Raw genomic sequence first — 20,176 nt, 5'->3', positions numbered from 1 at the left:
AGGGAAAGATCATAACATGACATAACTAAAGTATCTGTATTATATGAAAAGAAATTTTTCTGAAATTTGTACACACTAAACTTTGGTCAAAGCAATGATGCTTACATTTCTAAAAGTCTTTAGATTTTAAGAAACTAGTTATTTCAAATTGAAAAAATGGTTTATATATAGACCATATATTTCTACTTTTCGATTATTTATTCTATTATCAAAGAGATACAATCAATATATTTCTTTAATATAAGAAATGACAATTTAAGTATTTTCTTAGTAATGCACCAAAGAAAAATAATTAATTTCAAAGGGATAGTGAAATTCATTCTTGTACCCTTAATAGCATGTCATAAGATTTTAAATGTGATATGTTGCATTTAATATATTATGATTTCATACATGATGCCATGGAATTAATAGGAAGCAACTATCATATTACATATTCATAGCTGGCCTGAATATAAACCATGATAAAATGTACTGTTCTTTATTATAATATGTTAGAAAAAGTTGTAGTTCATTGGACAAATACTGTATCCAGAATCTATGTCCCTGATAAATAAAAATATAATGTATTTATAATCTAAATATCACTTAAACTAATAATCTCCCTGCAAAATACTTTCAATCTCTATTCTCAATAATAAAATTTTAAATAATAGATTATAAAATTTTAAGTTTGGGGAAATTTCACTGAAGGTAAACTCCCAAAATTGTCTTAAGAAAAAGTCCACACTAAGAAATTATTAATTTCAATAGTCTTTATAACACATATTTTTATTTCCACAAAAGGCATATTATAAAAACATTTTATCATTTTACCTTCATTCATAAAAATAATTCTCATTACTTAAAGGGTCATTATTCTAAATGAGTTCAAATTCTGAGAACTGCATATTTTTAAGAAATTTATAACTGTATTACTGCAAACAAATTATAAACATCGAAGAACAAGTTCTACTGAGTTTTAATGGTGGAGCTGACTTTGGAAACAAAGAATCTGGACTGATAATTAAAAACCCTTTCTTCATGGTGCTTTTCAGTGATCTAATGAAGAGGTCAGTTGAGACTAATGAGACCAGCTTAATTCTTCATCTTCTATAATGCTGGACTAAAAGTGTCTTCAGAAGCCCCACTCAGTTGCAATATTACCAGACAAACAAAGGCCTGTCATTACTACTTCCAAATCTGAGCAATTACCAAAAAAAAAAATGCAGAACTGATGGAGGTATAGTTTTCTTCTGATATTATGCATTTCAGAAGTTCTTGAAGTAAATGAATTAAAAATTTAGTAACATAAATTGTCTGACTTACTGAATGAGCTCTAAGGACAGCAATTATCTTTGAGAGGGCCATGTTCCAAAGTTCATCAGTGTATGCCCTGGTTACTAATCCTTGGGTCACATGTAAAATGTGATCTTCCACCACAAAGAACCTAAGAACAGTAATTACCAAAATAACATGAGTTAAAAAAAAAATTAAAACCTAAATAGGAGATCATTAGTTCTGACATATAATACAATATCAAAATAATACTTATTGCCATATTAGATACATACCCTACAATTTGAGTGAAATATCTTCTGTAGCCATCAACTGTTTCATGCTTTAAATGAAAAATAAAAATCAATTTAAAACAATAAATATCAGTAACATAAAAGTAAGTTCCAAATCAGTGCAACATTTATTAACAAATATTTACTGAGAGTCTACTATATGCTGCATATATTTATAAGGCACCAAGGATACACTAGTAAATAACAAAAAGTCCTTACCCCTCATGGAACTTGCATTCAAAAGGAAATGAGCAATAAACAAATTAAAACGTCAATATGATTTCAGAACCTCCTTCTCCGCAGGCTAGTTCAAGGTACCATCATCTCTCACTTGGACGATTACATCATTCTCCTACCTAGTCTTCCAAGCTTTCAGGCTTGATCCCTACAGTCTATTCTCCAGACAGCTGCCAGAATGATAGTTTTCAAACACTATATCAAATAATTATATCATTTGCTAAAAACCCTCCAATGAATTTTCATCTGATTCATAATAAAAGTCAAATTCCTTTAAAATGGTCTATGATTTCCTATTGTTTTTAACAAAAGGTATACAGGAAAATATTTGATCATTTGAATTTCATAAAAGTTTATTACATGAAATATAACAATTAGGTTCAAATATTATATTTTATATATTTCATAAAAGTGATCAAAAATTTCAAACATCTGGATTTTTTCAGGGAGGGGACTGTTATTACTTTTTGGCTTGAAAATACTATGATCAGAGAATATAGTCTCCATGACACAAATGTTTGATATTTCTTGATACTTGCTTTATAACACAGTATGTAGTCACATGTCATGTTCCATGTGTGCTTAAAAAAATGCTTCTACAGGTGTTGAAACAGAATTCCTCCTTTTTTTTTTTTTTGTCTGAACTGTGTGGCTTTTGGGATCTTAGTTCCCGAACCAGGGACTGAACCCAGGCCCATGGCAGTGAAAGTGCTGAGTCTTAACCACTGGACCCTCAGGGAATTCCCAAACAGAATTCTATACCGTTTATTAGATAAGCCTATTAAGCATGTTCTGTATTCTTACTAATATTCTGTCTACTGGCTGATAAGATACTGAAGCATCCACTATGCTTATGGATGTTTTTATTTATCCTTTAAGCTGTGGCAATTTTGATTTAAATATTTTCAGTCAATGTTATCAAGGACTTATAGATTTAAATTACCATTTTTTATCAACTCTAAGACATAAATTTTTTTTATCATTCTAGCTTTTTAAAATTATATTTAAGTAGAGAAGCAAGAAGAACAGAAGCAAGAAGAAGGACAGAAGCAAGGAGACAGCAGAAGCAAGAAGAACTACAATCCTGCAGCCTGTGGAACAAAAACCACATTCACAGAAAGACAGACAAGATGAAAAGGCAGAGGGCTATGTACCAGATGAAGGAACAACATAAAACCCCAGAAAAACAACTAAATGAAGTAGAGATAGGCAACCTTCCAGAAAAAGAATTCAGAATAATGATAGTTAAGATGATCCAGGACCTCAGAAAAAGAATGGAGGCAAAGATCGAGAAGATGCAAGAAATGTTTAACAAAGACCCAGAAGAATTAAAGAACAAACAAACAGAGATGAACAATACAACAACTGAAATGAAAAATACACTAGAAGGAATCAATAGCAGAATAACTGAGGCAGAAGAACGGATAAGTGACCTGGAAGACAGAAAGGTGGAATTCGCTGCTGCGGAACAGAATAAAGAAAAACAAATGAAAAGAAATGAAGACAGCCTAAGAGACCTCTGGGACAACATTAAACACAACAACATTCACATTATAGGGGTCCCAGAAGGAGGAGAGAGAAAGGACCCGAGAAAATATTTGAAGAGATTATAGTCGAAAAGTTCCCTAACATGGGAAAGGAAATAGCCACCCAAGTCCAGGAAGCACAGACAGTCCCATACAGGATAAACCCAAGGAGAAACATGCCGAGACACATAGTAATCAAACTGGCAAAAATTAAAGACAAAGAAAAATTATTGAAAGAATCAAGGGAAAAACAACAAATAACATACAAGGGAACTCCCATACGGTTAACAGCTGATTTCTCAGAAGAAACTCTACAAGCCAGAAGGGAGTGGCATGATATACTTAAAGTGATGAAAGGGAAGAAACTACAACCAAGATTACTCTACCTGTCAAGGATCTCATTCAGATTCGATGGAGAAATCAAAAGCTTTACAGACAAGCAAAAGCTAAGAGAATTCAGCACCACCAAACCAGCTCTATAACAAATGCTAAAGGAACTTCTCTAAGTGGGAAACACAAGAGAAGAAAAGGACCTACAAAAACAAACCCAAAACAATTAAGAAAATGGTACTAGGAACATACATATCAATAATTACCCTAAACATGAATGGATTAAATGCTCCAACCAAAAGACACAGGCTTGCTGAATGGATACAAAAACAAAACCCATATATAGGGTGTCTACAAGAGACCCACTTCAGACCTAGGGACACATACAGACTGAAAGTGAGGGGATGGAAAAAGATATTCCATGCAAATGGAATTCAAAAGAAAGTTGGAGTAGTAATACTCATATCAGATAAAATAGACTTTAAAATAAAGAATGTTACAAGAGACAAGGAAGGACACTACATAATGATCAAGGGATCAATCCAAGAAGAAGATATAACAATTATAAATATATATGCACCCAACACAGGAGCACCTCAATACGTAAGGTAACTGCTAACAGCTATAAAAGAGGAAATTGACAGTAACACAATAATAGTAGGGGACTTTAACACCTCACTTACACCAATGGACAGATCATCCAAAATGAAAATAAAAAAGGAAATAGAAGCTTTAATGACACAATAGACCAGAGAGATTTAATTGACATTTATAGGACATTCCATCCAAAAACAGCAGATTACACTTTCTTCTCAAGTGCGCACGGAAGATTCTCCAGGATAGATGACATCTTGGCTCACAAATCAAGCCTCAGTAAATTTAAGAAAATTGAAATCATATCAAGCATCTTTTCTGACCACAACGCTATGAGATTAGAAATGAATTACAGGGAAAAAAACGTAAAAAACACAAACACAGGGAGGCTAAACAATACGTTACTAAATAACCAAGAGATCACTGAAGAAATCAAAGAGGAAATCAAAAACTACCTAAAGACAAGTGACAATGAAAACACGATGATCCAAAACCTATGGGATGCAGCAAAAGCAGTTCTAAGAGGAAAGTTTACAGCTATACAAGTCTACCTCAAGAAACAAGAAAAAGCTCAAATAAACAATCTAACCTTACACCTAAAGGAACTAGAGAAAGAAGAACAAACAAAACCCAAAGTTAGCAGAAGGAAAGAAATCATAAAGAGCAGAACAGAAATAAATGCAATAGAAACAAAGAAAACAACAGCAAAGATCAATAAAAGTAAAAGCTGGTTCTTTGAGAGATAAACCAAACAGATAAACCATAACCCAGACTCATCAAGAAAAAGAGGGAGAGGACTCAAATCAATAAAATTAGAAATGAAAAAGAAGTTACAACAGACACCACAGAAATACAAAGCATCCTAAGAGACTACAACAGGCAACTCTACGCCAATAAAATGGACAACCTGGAAGAAATGGACAAATTCTTAGAAAGATATAACCTTCCAAGATTGAACCAGGAAGAAATAGAAAATATGAACAGACCAATCGCAAGTAGTGAAATTGAAACTGTGATTAAAAATCTTCCAATTGGGCTTCCCTGGTGGCGCAGTGGTTGAGAGTCCGCCTGCCGATACAGAGGACACAGGTTCGTGCCCCGGTCCAGGAAGATCCCACTTGCCGTGGAGCGGCTGGGCCCGTGAGCCATGGCTGCTGAGCCTGCACGTCTGGAGCCTGTGCTCCACAATGGGAGAGGCCACAACAATGAGAGGCCCACGTACCACAAAAAAAAAACAAAAAAAAAAAACAAAAAAAATCTTCCAACAAACAAAAGCCCAGGACCAGATGGCTTCACAGGTGAATTTTGTCAAACATTTAGAGAAGAGCTAACACCCATCCTTCTCAAACTCTTCCAAAAATTGCAGAGGAAGGAACACTCCCAAATTCATTCCATGAGGCCACCATCACCCAGATACCAAAACCAGACAAAGATACTACAAAAAAAGAAAATTAAAGACCAATATCACTGATGAATATAGATGCAAAAATCCTCAACAAAATACTAGCAAACAGAATCCAACAACACATTGAAAGGATCATATACCATGACCAAGTGGGATTTATCCCAGGGATGCAAGGATTCTTCAATATATGCAAATCAATCAATGTGATACACCATACTAACAAATTGAAGAATAAAAACCATATTATCATCTCAATAGATGCAGAAAAAGCTTTTGACAAAATTCAACACCTGTTTATGATAAAAACTCTCCAGAAAGTGGGCATAGAGGGAACCTACTTCAACATAATAAAGGCCATATACAACAAACCCACAGCAAACATCACTCCCAATGGTGAAAAACTGAAAGCATTTCCTCTAAGATCAGGAACAAGACAAGGATGTCTACTCTCACCACTATTATTCAACATAGTTTTGGAAGTCCTAGCCACGGCTATCAAAGAAAAAGAAGTAAGCGGAATACAAATTGGAAAAGAAGAAGCAAAACTGTCACTGTTTGCAGATGACATGATACTATACATAGAGAATCCTAAAGATGCTACCAGAAAACTACCAGAGCTGATCAATGAATTTGGTAAAGTTGCAGGATACAAAATTAATGCACAGAAATCTCTTGCTTTCTGATACACTAATGAAGAAAAATCTGAAAGAGAAATTAAGGAAACTCTCTCATTTACCACTGCAACAAAAAGAATAAAATACCTGGGAATAAACCTACCTAGGGAGACAAAAGACCTGTATGCAGAAAACTATAAGACACTGATGAAAGAAATTAAAGATGATACCAACAGATGAAGAGATACACCATGTTCTTGGATTGGAAGAATCAATATTGTGAAAATGACTATACTAACCAAAGCAATCTACAAATTCAATGCAATCCCTATCAAATTACCAATGGCAGTTTTTACAGAACTAGAACAAAAAAATCTTAAAATTTGTATGGAGACACAAAAGACCCCAAATAGCCAAAGCGGTGTTGAGGGAAAAAAATGGAGCTGGAGAAATCAGACTCCCTGACTTCAGACTATACTACAAAGCTACAATAATCAAGACAATATGGTACTGGCACAAAAACAGAAATACAGATCAATGGAACAAGATAGAAAGCCCAGGGATAAACCCACACACCTATGGTCAACTAATCTATGACAAAGGAGGCAAGGATATACAACGGAGAAAAGCCAGTCTCTTCAATAAGTGGTGCTGGGAAAACCTGACAGCTACATGTAAAAGAATGAAATTAGAACACTTTCTAACACCATACAGAAAAATAACTCAAAATGGATTAGAGACCTAAATGTAAGTCTGGACACTGTAAAACTCTTAGAGGAAAACATAGGAAGAACACTCTTTGACATAAATCACAGCAAAATCTCTTTTGATCCACCTCCTAGAGTAATGGAAATAAAAACAAAAATAAACAAATGGGACCTAATGAAACTTAAAAGCTTTTGCACAGCAAAGGAAAGCATAAACAAGACAAAAAGACAACCCTCAGAATGGGAGAGAATATTCGCACACGAATCAACGGATAAAGGATTAATCTCCAAAATATATAAGTAGCTTATGCAGCTCAATATTAAAAAAACAAACAACCCAATCCAAAAATGGGCAGAAGACCTAAATAGACCTTTCTCCAAAGAAGACATACAGATGGCCAAGAAGCACATGAAAAGCTGCTCAACATCACTAATTATTAGAGAAATGCAAGTCAAAACTACAATGGGGGGGCTTCCCTGGTGGTGCAGTGGTTGAGAGTCCACCTGCCAATGCAGGGGACGTGGGTTCGTGCCCTGGTCTGGGAAGATCCCACATGCCGCAGAGCAGCTGGGCCCGTGAGCCATGGCCACTGAGCCTGTGCGTCCAGAGCCTGTGCTCCGCAACGGGAGAGGCCACAACAGTGAGAGGCCCGCGTCCCGCAAAAAAAAAAAAAAAAAAAAGAAAACTACAATGAGGTATCACCTCACACCAGTTAGAATGGGCATCATCAGAAAATCTACAAACAACAAATGATGGAGAGGGTGTGGAGAAAAGGGAACCCTCTTGCACTGTTGGTGGGAATGTAAATTGATACAGCCACTATGGAGAACAGTATGGAGGTTCCTTAAAAAACTAAAATTAGAATTACCATATGACCCAGCAATCCCACTACTGGGCATATACCCAGAGAAAACTGTAATTGAAAAAGACACATGCACCCCAATGTTCGATGATGCACTACTTACAGTAGCCAGTTCATGGAAGCAACCTAAACGCCCATTGACAGACAAATGGGTAAAGAAGATGTGGTACATATATACAATGGAATATTCCTCAGACATAAAAAGGAATGAAATTGGGTCATTCGTAGAGACGTGGATTGATCTAGAGACTGTTATACAGAGTAAAGTAAGTCAGAAAAACAAATATCGTATATTAACACATATATGTGGAACCTAGAAAAACAGTACAGATGAACTGGTTTGCAGGGCAGAAATTGAGACACAGATGTAGAGAAAAAATTAAAATTATATTTAAGTATATATTGTTTCTATTCTTTTAGTGGTTACAGAAATTACATTACGCATACTTAAGTAATCAAACTCTAAAATTAATCAATAATTTTACTCTTTTCTGGACAATTCCAAACCTGTAGAACAGTTTCACTTCATTAACTTCCATCTCACTCTAATGTTTATGTTATTGTTACTGTACATTTCAACTCTATCTTGTTTTAACGTCCATAATATTTTATTAATATTATTTTCTACAGTCAACACAGATTTGTCCACATATTTATACTTTCCTTGCTATTCATTCCTTCTAGCATCTCATATCTTCCATTTGGCATCACTTTCCTTTTGACTGCAGTATATCCTTTCTTTAGTAAGGGTGTCTTGGTAACAAACTCTCCTCTTCTTTGCCTGAAAATGTCTATCTTTGCCCTTGTTCCGCTGAATATAGAATCCCAGGTAGACAGTTATTTTTCCTTCAGCACTGAAAATATTCCACTGTCTTGTTTATTTGAAAATAATCTCTTCTCTCTGGGTGTTTTTGAGGTCTTCTCTTTATCTTTGTTTTTAAAGTCAAATTGACTGAGGTATAATTTACATAAAGCAAAATTAAATCCCTTTTTACATACAGAGTCCGATGAGTTTTGATGAACGTAGACATTTGTGTCACCACAACCAAAATCAAGATATAGAATATTTCCATCTCATAAAAAGTTTCCTTTATGCCCCTCTATAGTGAACCACTCTGCCCAACCCTGGCCCGTTGTCACGGATCCCATTCTATCCCATAGTTTTGCCTTTACAAAAATGTCATATAACACAAATCGTACTATACATAACTTTGTTGTATCTGAATTTTTTCACCTAGAATAATGCTTTTAAGATTTATCCATGTCACTGCATGTATCAGTTCCTTTTCTACTGCTGAGTAGTATTCCATTATGTCGAGGTACAACAACTTTTTTTATTTTTTTTGCAGTACGCAGGCCTCTCACTGTTGTGGCCTCTCCCGTTGTGGAGCACAGGCTCTGGACATGCAGGCTCAGTGGCCACGGCTCACGGGCCTAGCTGCTCCACGGCATGTGGGATCTTCCTAGACCGGGGCACGAACCCGTGTCCCCTGCTTTGGCAGGTGGACTCTCAACCACTGCGCCACCAGGGAAGCCCGAGGTATAACAATTTGTTTATCTACTCACTAGCTCACAGACATTTGAGATGTTTCCAGTTTCTGGCATTTATGAATAAAGCTACTATAAACATTCACATATGAGCCACTATGTGGATAAATTTTCATCTCTCACAGGTAAAAACCTAGGAGTGGAATTGCTGGGTCATATGGCAAGTGTATGCTTAACATTATAAGAAACTGTCAAACTATTTTCCAAAGTGGCAGTACAATATTTATACCTATCAGAAGTTTATGAGAGTTCTAGCTGCTCCAAACCCTCAGCAGCACTTGCTATTATGGATATTTTTAATTTTAGCCATTCTAGTAGGTATGTAGAGGTATCTCATTGTGGTTTTAATTTGCATTTCCCTGATGAAAAATGATATTTAACATCTTTTCATGTGTTTATTTGCCATCTGTGTATCTTTGGTAAAATGTCTATTTGAATCTTTTTAGTCTGTCTTTAGTTAGTTTTACAAGTTCTTTATATATTCTGGATACAAGCCTTTTATTAGACATGAGTTTTGCAAATATTCTCTCCATCTATGTCTTGTCTTTTCATTTTCTTGACACTGCCTTTTGAAGGGTAGAAGTTTTCCATTTTGATGTTCAATCTATCAATTTCTTTCTTTTATGGTTCATGCTTTATGTATCTCACCTAAGAAAATACTGCCTAACTCAAAGTCACAAAGATTTTAAACTTTGTTTTTTCTAAAAGTTTTACAATCTTAGCTCTTATATTTGGGTCCATGATCCATTTCTTGAAGTGTTGAATGAGGTAAGCATCAACAATCATTTTTCTGCATATGGATAATTTCATTCTCTTGTAGTAAAAAGACACACTTTGTACAATTTCAAGTTTTTTAATATTTATTGAGATTTATTTTATTACCCAGAATATGATCTATCTTGGTGAAACTTCCAGGTGCACTTGGAAAAGCACATGTATTCTGCTGTTTTGGGTGAATTATTCAATAAATGTCAATTAGTTCACTTAGCTCATAATGTTTTTCAGGTCTTCTATTTTCTCTTTATTTTTGGTGTTCTACATTTTCATTTTAAGTTCTCTAAAAGTGTACTTCTTTTTATTTAACCTACTTGGATTCCTTGGACTTGACTCTGTAGGTTTCTGTTTCTCATCTGTCTTAGTAAGTTCTCAGGTATTACCTCAAATATTCCTCTGTCCCTCTTGTTCTATCCTCTCTTTCTAAAACTGCAACTAAATATGTTAGACCTCTCTGTATCTCCTCTATCTTTCTTCTATATTTTTATTCTTTTGTCTATGATGTAGTCTAGAAATTTCTTCAGATCAACTAAGAGAATTCATCAACCTGTTCACAAAATTTTTCATGTTGGCTAATACATCTTTTTTTTTATTTTATTTATTTTTACGGTACGTGGGCCTCTCACTGCTGTGGCCTCTCCCGTTGTGGAGCACAGGCTCCAGATGCGCAGGCTCAGTGGCCACAGCTCATGGGCCCAGCCGCTCCCTGGCATGTGGGATCTTCCTGGACCGGGGCACAAACCTGTGTCCCCTGCATCGGCAGGCGGACTGTCAACCACTGCACCACCAGGGAAGCCCTGGCTAATATATCTTTAATTACTAGGTATTCTACTTGATTTTTTTTCCACATTTTTTTTGGTAATTCCTTTAGAGTTTCTTGCTGCCTAATGATATCAGCAAGCTTGCCTTTTATTTCTTTAAATATAATAGTGTTATTTTATATTCTATGCCTAATAACTCAAATATTAAAAGTATTTTACAATTTATTTCTGTTGTCAATATTTCTAATGATTCTCACTTGTTTGATAGCTAATTCTGAGTATGAGTTGCTAATTTTCCTTGAAACCTCAACTATGGATATCCTTTAATTTGGTATGAAGGTTCGGAGAAGAACTGCATTTGCTTCTACTAGGCACCTGGAGACAATATCAAAATGGAACCACTTTAAATTTTCAGCTTGAGATTTTTTTGATTATCCAAGTAGAATGAATGTGGATTGCAAACACATGTGAGGAACCGCTTGTTATGAATTCTCAGAGATTTTTTTTCTTTGTTCACTCAGCACCAGGATTTGGGATAGGCAATTTTCTTTAGTGTATTTGGCAGAAGGACCAGAGAGGTGTTGCTAGATGGTTTTATCTCTAGGTCATACTAATAATGGGCTATAATTCTTTGCAGTCTCAGCCTTACAAAGGAGACAGTCTCTTATCACCCACTTTGGGTGACTCTACGCTTAGCCCCCTGTACCCCTATGTCCTCAAAACTTATGCTTTCCCATTCAGCCCATGCCCCTAGGATAAAAGCTACATTCAGTTCTTCATCATGCCTGTCTGAATTTCTTTCCTCATTTAGGTTTTCCTATTTTTTTTTTCTTATATTTAGGTGTATGTTACATGAACAAAACTCTTTTTCATGTGCTGTTTCTATGTGTTTTCACAAATACATCTAGTCACATACCTATCACGATAACCAACATATAGAACAGTTCCATATTGACTTAGTTTGTTTTTTCTTTTATATTATGGATTATTTTATTTCAATTTTTCCTTATTTTTATACAGTGAATACATCACAATTTTATAACCAAAAAAATACATATATTCTTGAGAATGACTAATAAAAATCCCACAAACATAGCCCTTTCAGATTACTCATTTCGTCTTTGTCAGGACTATACTTTCCTACCTGATCCTCAGTACATTTAAAAAGAATTTAAGATTTTAAAAAATGTTTTATCTAGCACCTTTAGTTGTTTTTTCAGTAGAACAATTAATCAAGATACACAGTCTACCACATCATCAGAAACTAATTATCACTCCCTGACATTTTATATATTTATATTATTTATCTTTTTATGTATTCATTGTCTTATTTATTCACTTACAGTCTATCTTCCCTAATAGAATGTAAGTTCATGAGAGAAGGAACTTAGCCATTTTGTTCACTGCTGCAACCTTCACACCTAAACCAATGATTGGAAATGGTAGGTATTCAATAAATATTTGTAGTTGAATGCATGCCTTGAAGGAATTAAAGAGGATAAAAACTTCAACATAACCAATTCAAAATTTTCACATACTTACCATATTTGACTGGGGTTGCAATACCAGTCTTGCCTGTTTCTTTCTTTGTTTTCGGTAATAATTTTCAAATGTTTCCTCATCACCCTAAAATAAAATCAGAAGAGTAATGAAAAACACACATACACAAACACACTGCTAAACGGATAACTTTACCCCGTAAGAGTCATTTTTCAGTTTTTAACAACTGGATTTAAATGTGGAATGGTATTTCATATTGAATACCAAGAACAAGTTTTGGCATTATGGTTCATAGATAGTAACCTTGTTTGGTATCATGACAATTAAGAAGACTAAAGGTAAGTTCAAATAATTTGACTGTTGCCCAACTTGTCACTTAGCCTTTACACATTTTTGACTGACGAAAGAAAATATCGCTGTCAGTGGGAGAAACTAAGAAAATTAGTTGGCAAGCCTCAACTTCTGAACATGTTGCACAGGAACTAAGAAAATCTGACCACAGGACAAACTATACTATTTCTAACATGGTTTACTATTAACCTGCACAGGAAGAGAAAGGGAGGAACCCTTTGTGTATACTGTCCCTTGATTAATCATTAAAGAAGACTTCTCCTTTACTTGGCACCGTGGAAGTTTTTACACATCAAGACAATGCACAATGGTACCACCAGGTATCAGTGAAGGATATGTCTTTCTTTTACTTATAAAGTAAGTGTGGTAGCCTCCAAGATGCCCCCCAAAGATCCCTTGTGTAGTCTCCTCCCACATTGTACCAAGGTTGGTCTATGTGACCAATAGGATGCAGGAGAAGTAAAAGTATGTCACTTCTGAGATTAAGTTATAAAAGGCATCATGGTTTTCATTTGGTCTCTCTCAGATCACTCACTTCTGGGGAAAGCCAGTTGCCACGTCATGAAGACTATCAGGCAGACTTGCAGACAGCCCATGCGGCAAGAAACTGAGACCTGCCAACAGCCACATCTGTTACACAGGTATAAAGATACAGTCTTTCCCAGAGGACTTACTGCCTGTTGACATAAACTCTCGGATAAAGTATATAACGTGTCTATATTAAAAACTGAGTGTTGTGTTAAAGAGTCAATTACTAAATGCAGCAAATCTTTATGAAATATCAGGTAAAATGGAAGGCACTGGGGAAAGAACAACAAACAACACTCATGGTCTCTTGCAGATCATACACATGTAGAACAGGAATAATACAAAGTAACAGAAGGGCCTACTGGAACTCACTGTAGCACGGTGCCATAAAAGACAGAAAAACTGAGCACTATCAAAGCAAAAAATCATTCTTCTACACCAAACTCAAAAACTTATAGGAGAACATCGAATTTGAAAGGAGTTGTGAAAGAATAAAACTTCATGTGGGGCTTCCCTGGTGGAGCAGTAGTTAAGAATCCGCCTGCCAATGCAGGGGACACGGGTTCAAGCCCTCGTCTGGGAAGATCCCACATGCCGCAGAGCAACTAAGCCCGTGGGCCACAACTACTGAGCCTGCACTCTAGAGCCCGCGAGCCACAACTACTGAGGCCACGTGCCACAACTACTGAAGCCCGTGTGCCTAGAGCCCGTGCTCTGCAACAAGAGAAGCCACCGCAATGAGAAGCCCGCGCACTGCAACAAAGAGTAGCCCCTGCTTGCCACAACTAGAGAAAGCCCATGCACAGCAGCGAAGACCCAACACAGCCAAAAATAAATAAATAAAATAAATTTATTTAAAAAAAAACAAAAACAAAAACTTCATGTGATTAGACAAAAGGAAGCCTAGTTTCCAATGTTACTACAGATAGCAGTGTAATCGTGATGGAACCTAGCCTCTGTTTGCCTCAGGTATGAATGCAGTTAAATGTATATACTACCACCTCTTGGATAGACCTAGAGTCTGCCATACAGAGTGAAGTAACTCAGAAAGAGAAAGACAAATACCGTATGCTAACACATATATATGGAATTTAAGAAAAAAAAATGTCATGAAGAACCTAGGGGTAAGACAGGAATAAAGACACAGACCTACTAGAGAACGGACTTGAGGATATGGGGAGGGGGAAGGGTAAGCTGTGACAAAGCGAGAGAGAGGCATGGACATATATACACTACCAAACGTAAGGTAGATAGCTAGTGGGAAGCAGCCGCATAGCACAGGGATATCAGCTCGGTGCTTTGTGACCACCTGGAGGGGTGGGATAGGGAGAGTGGGAGGGAGGGAGACGCAAGAGGGAAGAGATATGGGAACATATGTATATGTATAACTGATTCACTTTGTTATAAAGCAGAAACTAACACACCATTGTAAAGCAATTATACTCCAATAAAGATGTAAAAAAAAAAATGTATATACTACCACCTCACATCAAAAAGAATCTATGAAGTTAAGGTAGTTTATACTCACACACATTGAAAGAACTATTTTATCAGAGACTAGACTAAAAGTATATTGTTTTGATACTACACTATGATTTATTATAGCTTTAAAAAGAGAAATTATTTTTAAAGGTCTATTCAATAAAGTTCAACACACTTGAAACGTCACTTACTTATCTGTAAAACAGCAAGTTTACATTGATATTGTGCTGTTAGATCACTTTCATCTCAGCTAGGAAGTACAGAACTAGTCCTGTCTTTTAACAGAGGACTAAAAGAAAAAAGTTAACAAATAAAGATAGTTCTATTTGCTCTAATTAATATAATTACCATTCTTTTTTCAATTACATAAATAATCCAAACCTCAAAACTCCTTAAAAGTAAATGGCTTAAAAAAAAAAAAAAAAGTAAATGGCTTAAGAAGGCAGTGGGATGACATATTCAAAGCACTGAAAGAAAAACCAAGAATTCTATATCCAACAAAACTACTCTTAAAAAGCAAAGGAGAGGGAATTCCCTTGTGGTCTAGTGGTTAGGACTCTGTGCTTTCACTGCCGAGGGCCCAGGTTCAATCCCTGGTTGGGGAACTAAGATCCCACAAGCTGCGCAGTGTGGCAAAAAAAAAAAAAAAAAAAAAGCAAAAGAGAAATTAAGACACTCCCAGATAAACAAAACTGAGAGAATTTGAAACTACCAGAACCTTCCCTAAAAGAAACACTAACAGGAGTACTTCAGGCAGAAACGCAAGGACACTAGACAGTAACTCTAATTCACATGAAGAAATAAAAAGTACCAGTAAAAGTAAATACAGAGGAAAATATAAAGACAGTATATGTGTATTTTTGTTTGTAACTCTTTTCTTCTAATTTAAAAAAACAACTGCATAAAGAATTATAAAATTATAAAACTGTGTCAATGGCTAATGTGTAAATATATAATTAGTATGAGAACAATAACACAAAGGAGAGGGATTAATGAGAACTAATTATACTGTTTTAAGATAAAGATGTTACTTGTAATTCCCAGGGCAAACACTAAGGAAATACTAAATATATAAATATGTGTGTGATATATATGGAATTTAAGAAAACATAAATGTCATGAAGAACCTAGGGGTAAGACAGGAATAAAGACAGACCTACTAGAGAACGGACTTGAGGATATGGGGAGGGGGAAGGGTGAGCTGTCACAAAGCGGGAGAGAGGCATGGACATATATACACTAACAAACGTAAGGTAGATAGCTAGTGGGAAGCAGCCGCATAGCACAGGGATATCAGCTTGGTGCTTTGTGACCGCCTGGAGGGGTGAGATAGGGAGGGTGGGAGAGAGGGAGACGCAAGAGGGAAGAGATATGGGAACATATGTATATGTATAACTGATTCACTTTGTTATAAAGCGGAAACTAACACACCATTGTAAAGCAATTATACCCCAATAAAGATGTTAAAAAATAAATAAATAAATAAATAAATGTGTGTGTGTGCGCGCGCACGCATATAAATAAATGACAAGGGAATTAAAGTGGTACATGAGAAAATATCTATTTAATGCAAAAGAAGGCAATAATGGAGAAAGGAACAAAAAAAGACATCAGACATATTAAAACAACTGGTAGATGTAAATCCTACCTTATCAGTAATTACACTAAATATAAATGAACTAAACAATCCAATCAAAAGGAAGAGATCAGCAGACTGAAGTGAAAAAAAAAACACGAATCCATCTATATGCTATCCTACAAGAGACACACTTTAGATCCAAAGACAGAAAAAGGTCAAAAATAACATAATAAAAAAATATACCATGCCAAGAGTAACCAAAAGAGCCTGAGTGCCTATACTAATATCAGCCAAAATAGAATTTAAGACAAAAAATATTACAAAAGACATTTTATAATGAAAAAAGGTCTTACCACGGAGACATAACAATTATAAACATATACACAGGTAACAACAAAGCCTCAAAAATATATGAAGCAAAAACTGGCAGAACTAAGGAAGAATAGACAATTCGACAGTTATAGCTGGAGGCTTCAATAATACCATTTTTAATAACAGATGAAACAAGAAAAAGATCAACAAGGATAAAGAAGATTTGAACACTATAATCAACTAAACCTAACTGATGGCTATAGAAAACACCACCCAACAACAGCCAGATACACATTATTCTCAAGTTTACATGAAACATTCTCCAGGATAAAGCATATGTTATGCCATAAAACAAGCTTCGATAAATTTAAAAGGACTGGAATCATACAAAGTATGATCTGTGACTACAGTGGGATTAAATTAAGAATCAATGACAGAAGAACTTTTGTTTGTGAACAGAAATTCACAAACATGGAGATTAAGCACATTTCTAAATAACTAATGGGTTAAAGAAGAAATCACAGGAAATTAGAAAATACTTTGAGATAAATGGAAACAAAAACACAACACACCAAAACTCATGGAATGCAGATAAAGCAGTGGTTAGAAGGAAATTTATAGCTTTAACTGTCTGTATTAAAAAAGAAGAAAGGTGGCTTCCCTGGTGACCCAGTGGTTGGGAGTCCGCCTGCCGATGCAGGGGACACAGGTTCGTGCCCCGGTCCAGGAAGATCCCACATGCGGCGGAGCGGCTGGGCCCATGAGCTATGGCCGCTGAGCCTGCGCGTCCGGAGCAGAGGCCACAGCAGTGAGATGCCCGCGTACCGCAAAAAAATAAAATAAAATAAAGAAGAAAGGGACTTGCCTGGTGGCACAGTGGTTAAGAATATATCTGCCAGGACTTCCCTGGTGGCTCAGTGATTAAGAATCTGCCTGCCAATGCAGGGGACATGGGTTCGAGCCCTGGTCCGGGAAGATCCCACATGACGCGGAGCAACTAAGGCCATGTGCCACAACTGAGCCTGCACTCTAGAGCCCGCAAGCCACAACTACTGAGCCCAAGCACCTAGAGCCCGTGCTCTGCAACAAGAGAAGCCACTGCAATGAGAAGCCCGCACACCGCAACGAAGAGTAGCCCCCACTCGCAGCAACTAGAGAAAGCCCGTGTGCAGCAATGAAGACCCAATGCAGCCAAAAGTAAATAAATAAAATTAAAAAAAAAAAAAGACTCCACCTGCTAATGCAAGGGACATGGGTTAAATCCCTGATCCAGGAAGATCCCACATGCCACAGAGCAACTAAGCCCGTGTGCTGCAACTACTGAGCCTGTGTGCCACAAATACCAAAGCCCACACACCTAGAGCCCATGCTCCACAATAAGAGAAGCCACTGCAATGAGAAGCCCACACACCACAACAAAGAGTAGCCCCCACTTGTCACAACTAGAGAAAGCCTGTGCGCAGCAACGAAGATCCAACACTGCCAAAAATAAAATAAAATTTTAAAAATTTTAAAATAAATAAAAAAGAAGACAGATCTCAATCAATAACTTAAACTTCTACCTACATGAAAGAAGTTGGACACAAAAGGCCACATATAGTATGATTCCATTTATATGAAATATCCAGAATAGGCAAATCCATAGAGACAGAAAGTAAATTAATGGTTGTCAGGGACTGGGGGGAGGGGAGAATAAGGAGTGACTGCTAACAGGCAAGAGGTTTCTTTTTGTAGTAATAAAATGTTCTGGAATTAGTTGTAATGGTTGCACATCCTTGTGAATTATACTAAAGCCACTGAACTGTATACTTTAAAAAGGTAAAATTTTGGGTATATGAATTATATCAGAATAGTGCGATTATGTTTTTTAAAAAGATAATTGTTTAACCAAAACTAAAAACAATGTAGTGTGGGGTAAACAAATGTAGAAGTAACATACTTAAAAGTAACTGTGATACAACAGTACAAAGGCAAGAAGGGAGAAATGTAAGGTTCTTTTAACATACATGAAAAGTATACTTGAAAGTGCACCATGATTAAGTTAAAGAAAAAAGTAAATGCCTTACACACAGTGGATATTTCACAAATAAATATTGCATGAAGGTTTAGAGTTCAATGAGCTTGTGGTCAGCCTTTAGAAAAGCAGGCCTAAAATGCATACCTGTCTTTTTAATAATACAAATATATACACACAAATGTGTACACACATATGTATACATACACAGACATTATATATATATATATATATATATATATATATATATATATATATATATATATACACCCATGCACATATACAAAAGATACTTACCAGAACAGAATAAATGTGCAAACATCGGTAAACAGGGGAAAAATCAACAAGATCCTGAACAGTTAAGACCTGAAAAATAAAACCATTTTTTAAAAATTACAGGTCAAACTACTAGTCTACTGTTGAATAATATAAAGTTAGACAAGGAGATTCATGGACTTCGTCTTATAACATTTATCAACTATAAAAAGCACACACTATAAACACAATGCCTTTTTTATTTTGTTTTGGCATTTGTTTAGTAATTCATTCTGCATATATTTATCATCATTGTTGACTATTTTAGATTATAAGGTAATAAAGGGGAGAGACTGTATATCTTTAACATGCTTGATAGATTACCAGAAAATTGCTATGGATAACTAGATACATCATTATTGCTTCTGGTAAAGATGGTGCACAAATGTATGATTTACCTATAGATGAAGTTCCTTCTCTTATGAATGACTTATAATTATTTCATCAAATTGAAGAAATCATCATTATTATTTTATGGAACACTAACAAAGAAAAAAAAAACACTACCATTTGAAACTGTAGTATCATCAATTTTAAGATGTTTCCTGATTCTGAGATGTTAATAATTTTTTTTTTTTTTTTTTTTTTTTTTGCGGTACGCGGGCCTCTCACTGCCGTGGCCTCCCCCGTTTGCGGAGCACAGGCTCCGGACGCGCAGGCCCAGCAGCCATGGCCCACAGGCCCAGCCGCTCTGCAACACGTGGGATCCTCCCGGACGGGGGCACGAACCCGTGTCCCCTGCATCGGCAGGCGGACTCTCAACCACTGCGCCACCAGGGAAGCCCTGTTAATAATATTTTTTAAAGTACACCTTACAATTAAAGAAACAGTAATATAAAGTTCCCCAAACTTGAGAAATAAACTCTTTTTAAAGGAACACATTTCTATTCTCATGAATCCTCTGAGTGAACTTAAATTATTTTTATTATAGAGTTACTTATTTGGGAAAATGATAGAAACAAAATGTAGTAATAATTAAATAGATCGGAAAGAACAGGGAAACAACCAAGTTTCTCTTAGAGTATGGATTTGGGTGTCGGGCCTAACGGCAATGTTCCCAGCAATTAAAGATGTACAAAACAGACCAGGGAAAATTGAGACACAAGGACTAGATGGTCCATTTTTACCATTCTGAACCTCAAGGGAGAAAAGACTTACAGAGATACTCTGAATATTGATTAAGAAA

The 20,176-nt window shown here is 36.0% G+C and overlaps 1 protein-coding gene and 1 non-coding gene across 4 annotated transcripts in view; one reads left to right on the top strand and one right to left on the bottom strand.

Annotated features, from left to right (window-relative positions):
* EXOC6 (exocyst complex component 6) overlaps positions 1-20,176 on the bottom strand; it is a 215,349-nt gene that overhangs the window by 118,740 nt on the left and 76,433 nt on the right. For 2 of the 3 annotated variants that reach the window (XM_007471565.1, XM_007471564.1), the window contains exons 8-11: positions 18,973-19,041; positions 12,452-12,535; positions 1,554-1,600; positions 1,309-1,429 (exon numbers count right to left, since the gene is read on the bottom strand). In XM_007471565.1, the coding sequence (XP_007471627.1) occupies positions 1,309-1,429; positions 1,554-1,600; positions 12,452-12,535; positions 18,973-19,041 (321 nt within the window). The remainder of the gene's footprint in view (positions 1-1,308; positions 1,430-1,553; positions 1,601-12,451; positions 12,536-18,972; positions 19,042-20,176) is intronic. The other variant, XM_007471566.1, reaches the window with a different exon arrangement.
* TRNAE-UUC (transfer RNA glutamic acid (anticodon UUC)) lies at positions 15,303-15,375 on the top strand. The gene has a single exon. It is a non-coding gene; the product is annotated as a tRNA-Glu (tRNA).

The sequence above is a fragment of the Lipotes vexillifer genome, unplaced genomic scaffold (assembly GCF_000442215.2).
Source record: "Lipotes vexillifer unplaced genomic scaffold, Lipotes_vexillifer_v1.1 scaffold325, whole genome shotgun sequence".
Classification (NCBI taxonomy): domain Eukaryota; kingdom Metazoa; phylum Chordata; class Mammalia; order Artiodactyla; family Lipotidae; genus Lipotes; species Lipotes vexillifer.
This window is presented reverse-complemented; position numbering and strand designations above follow the sequence as displayed.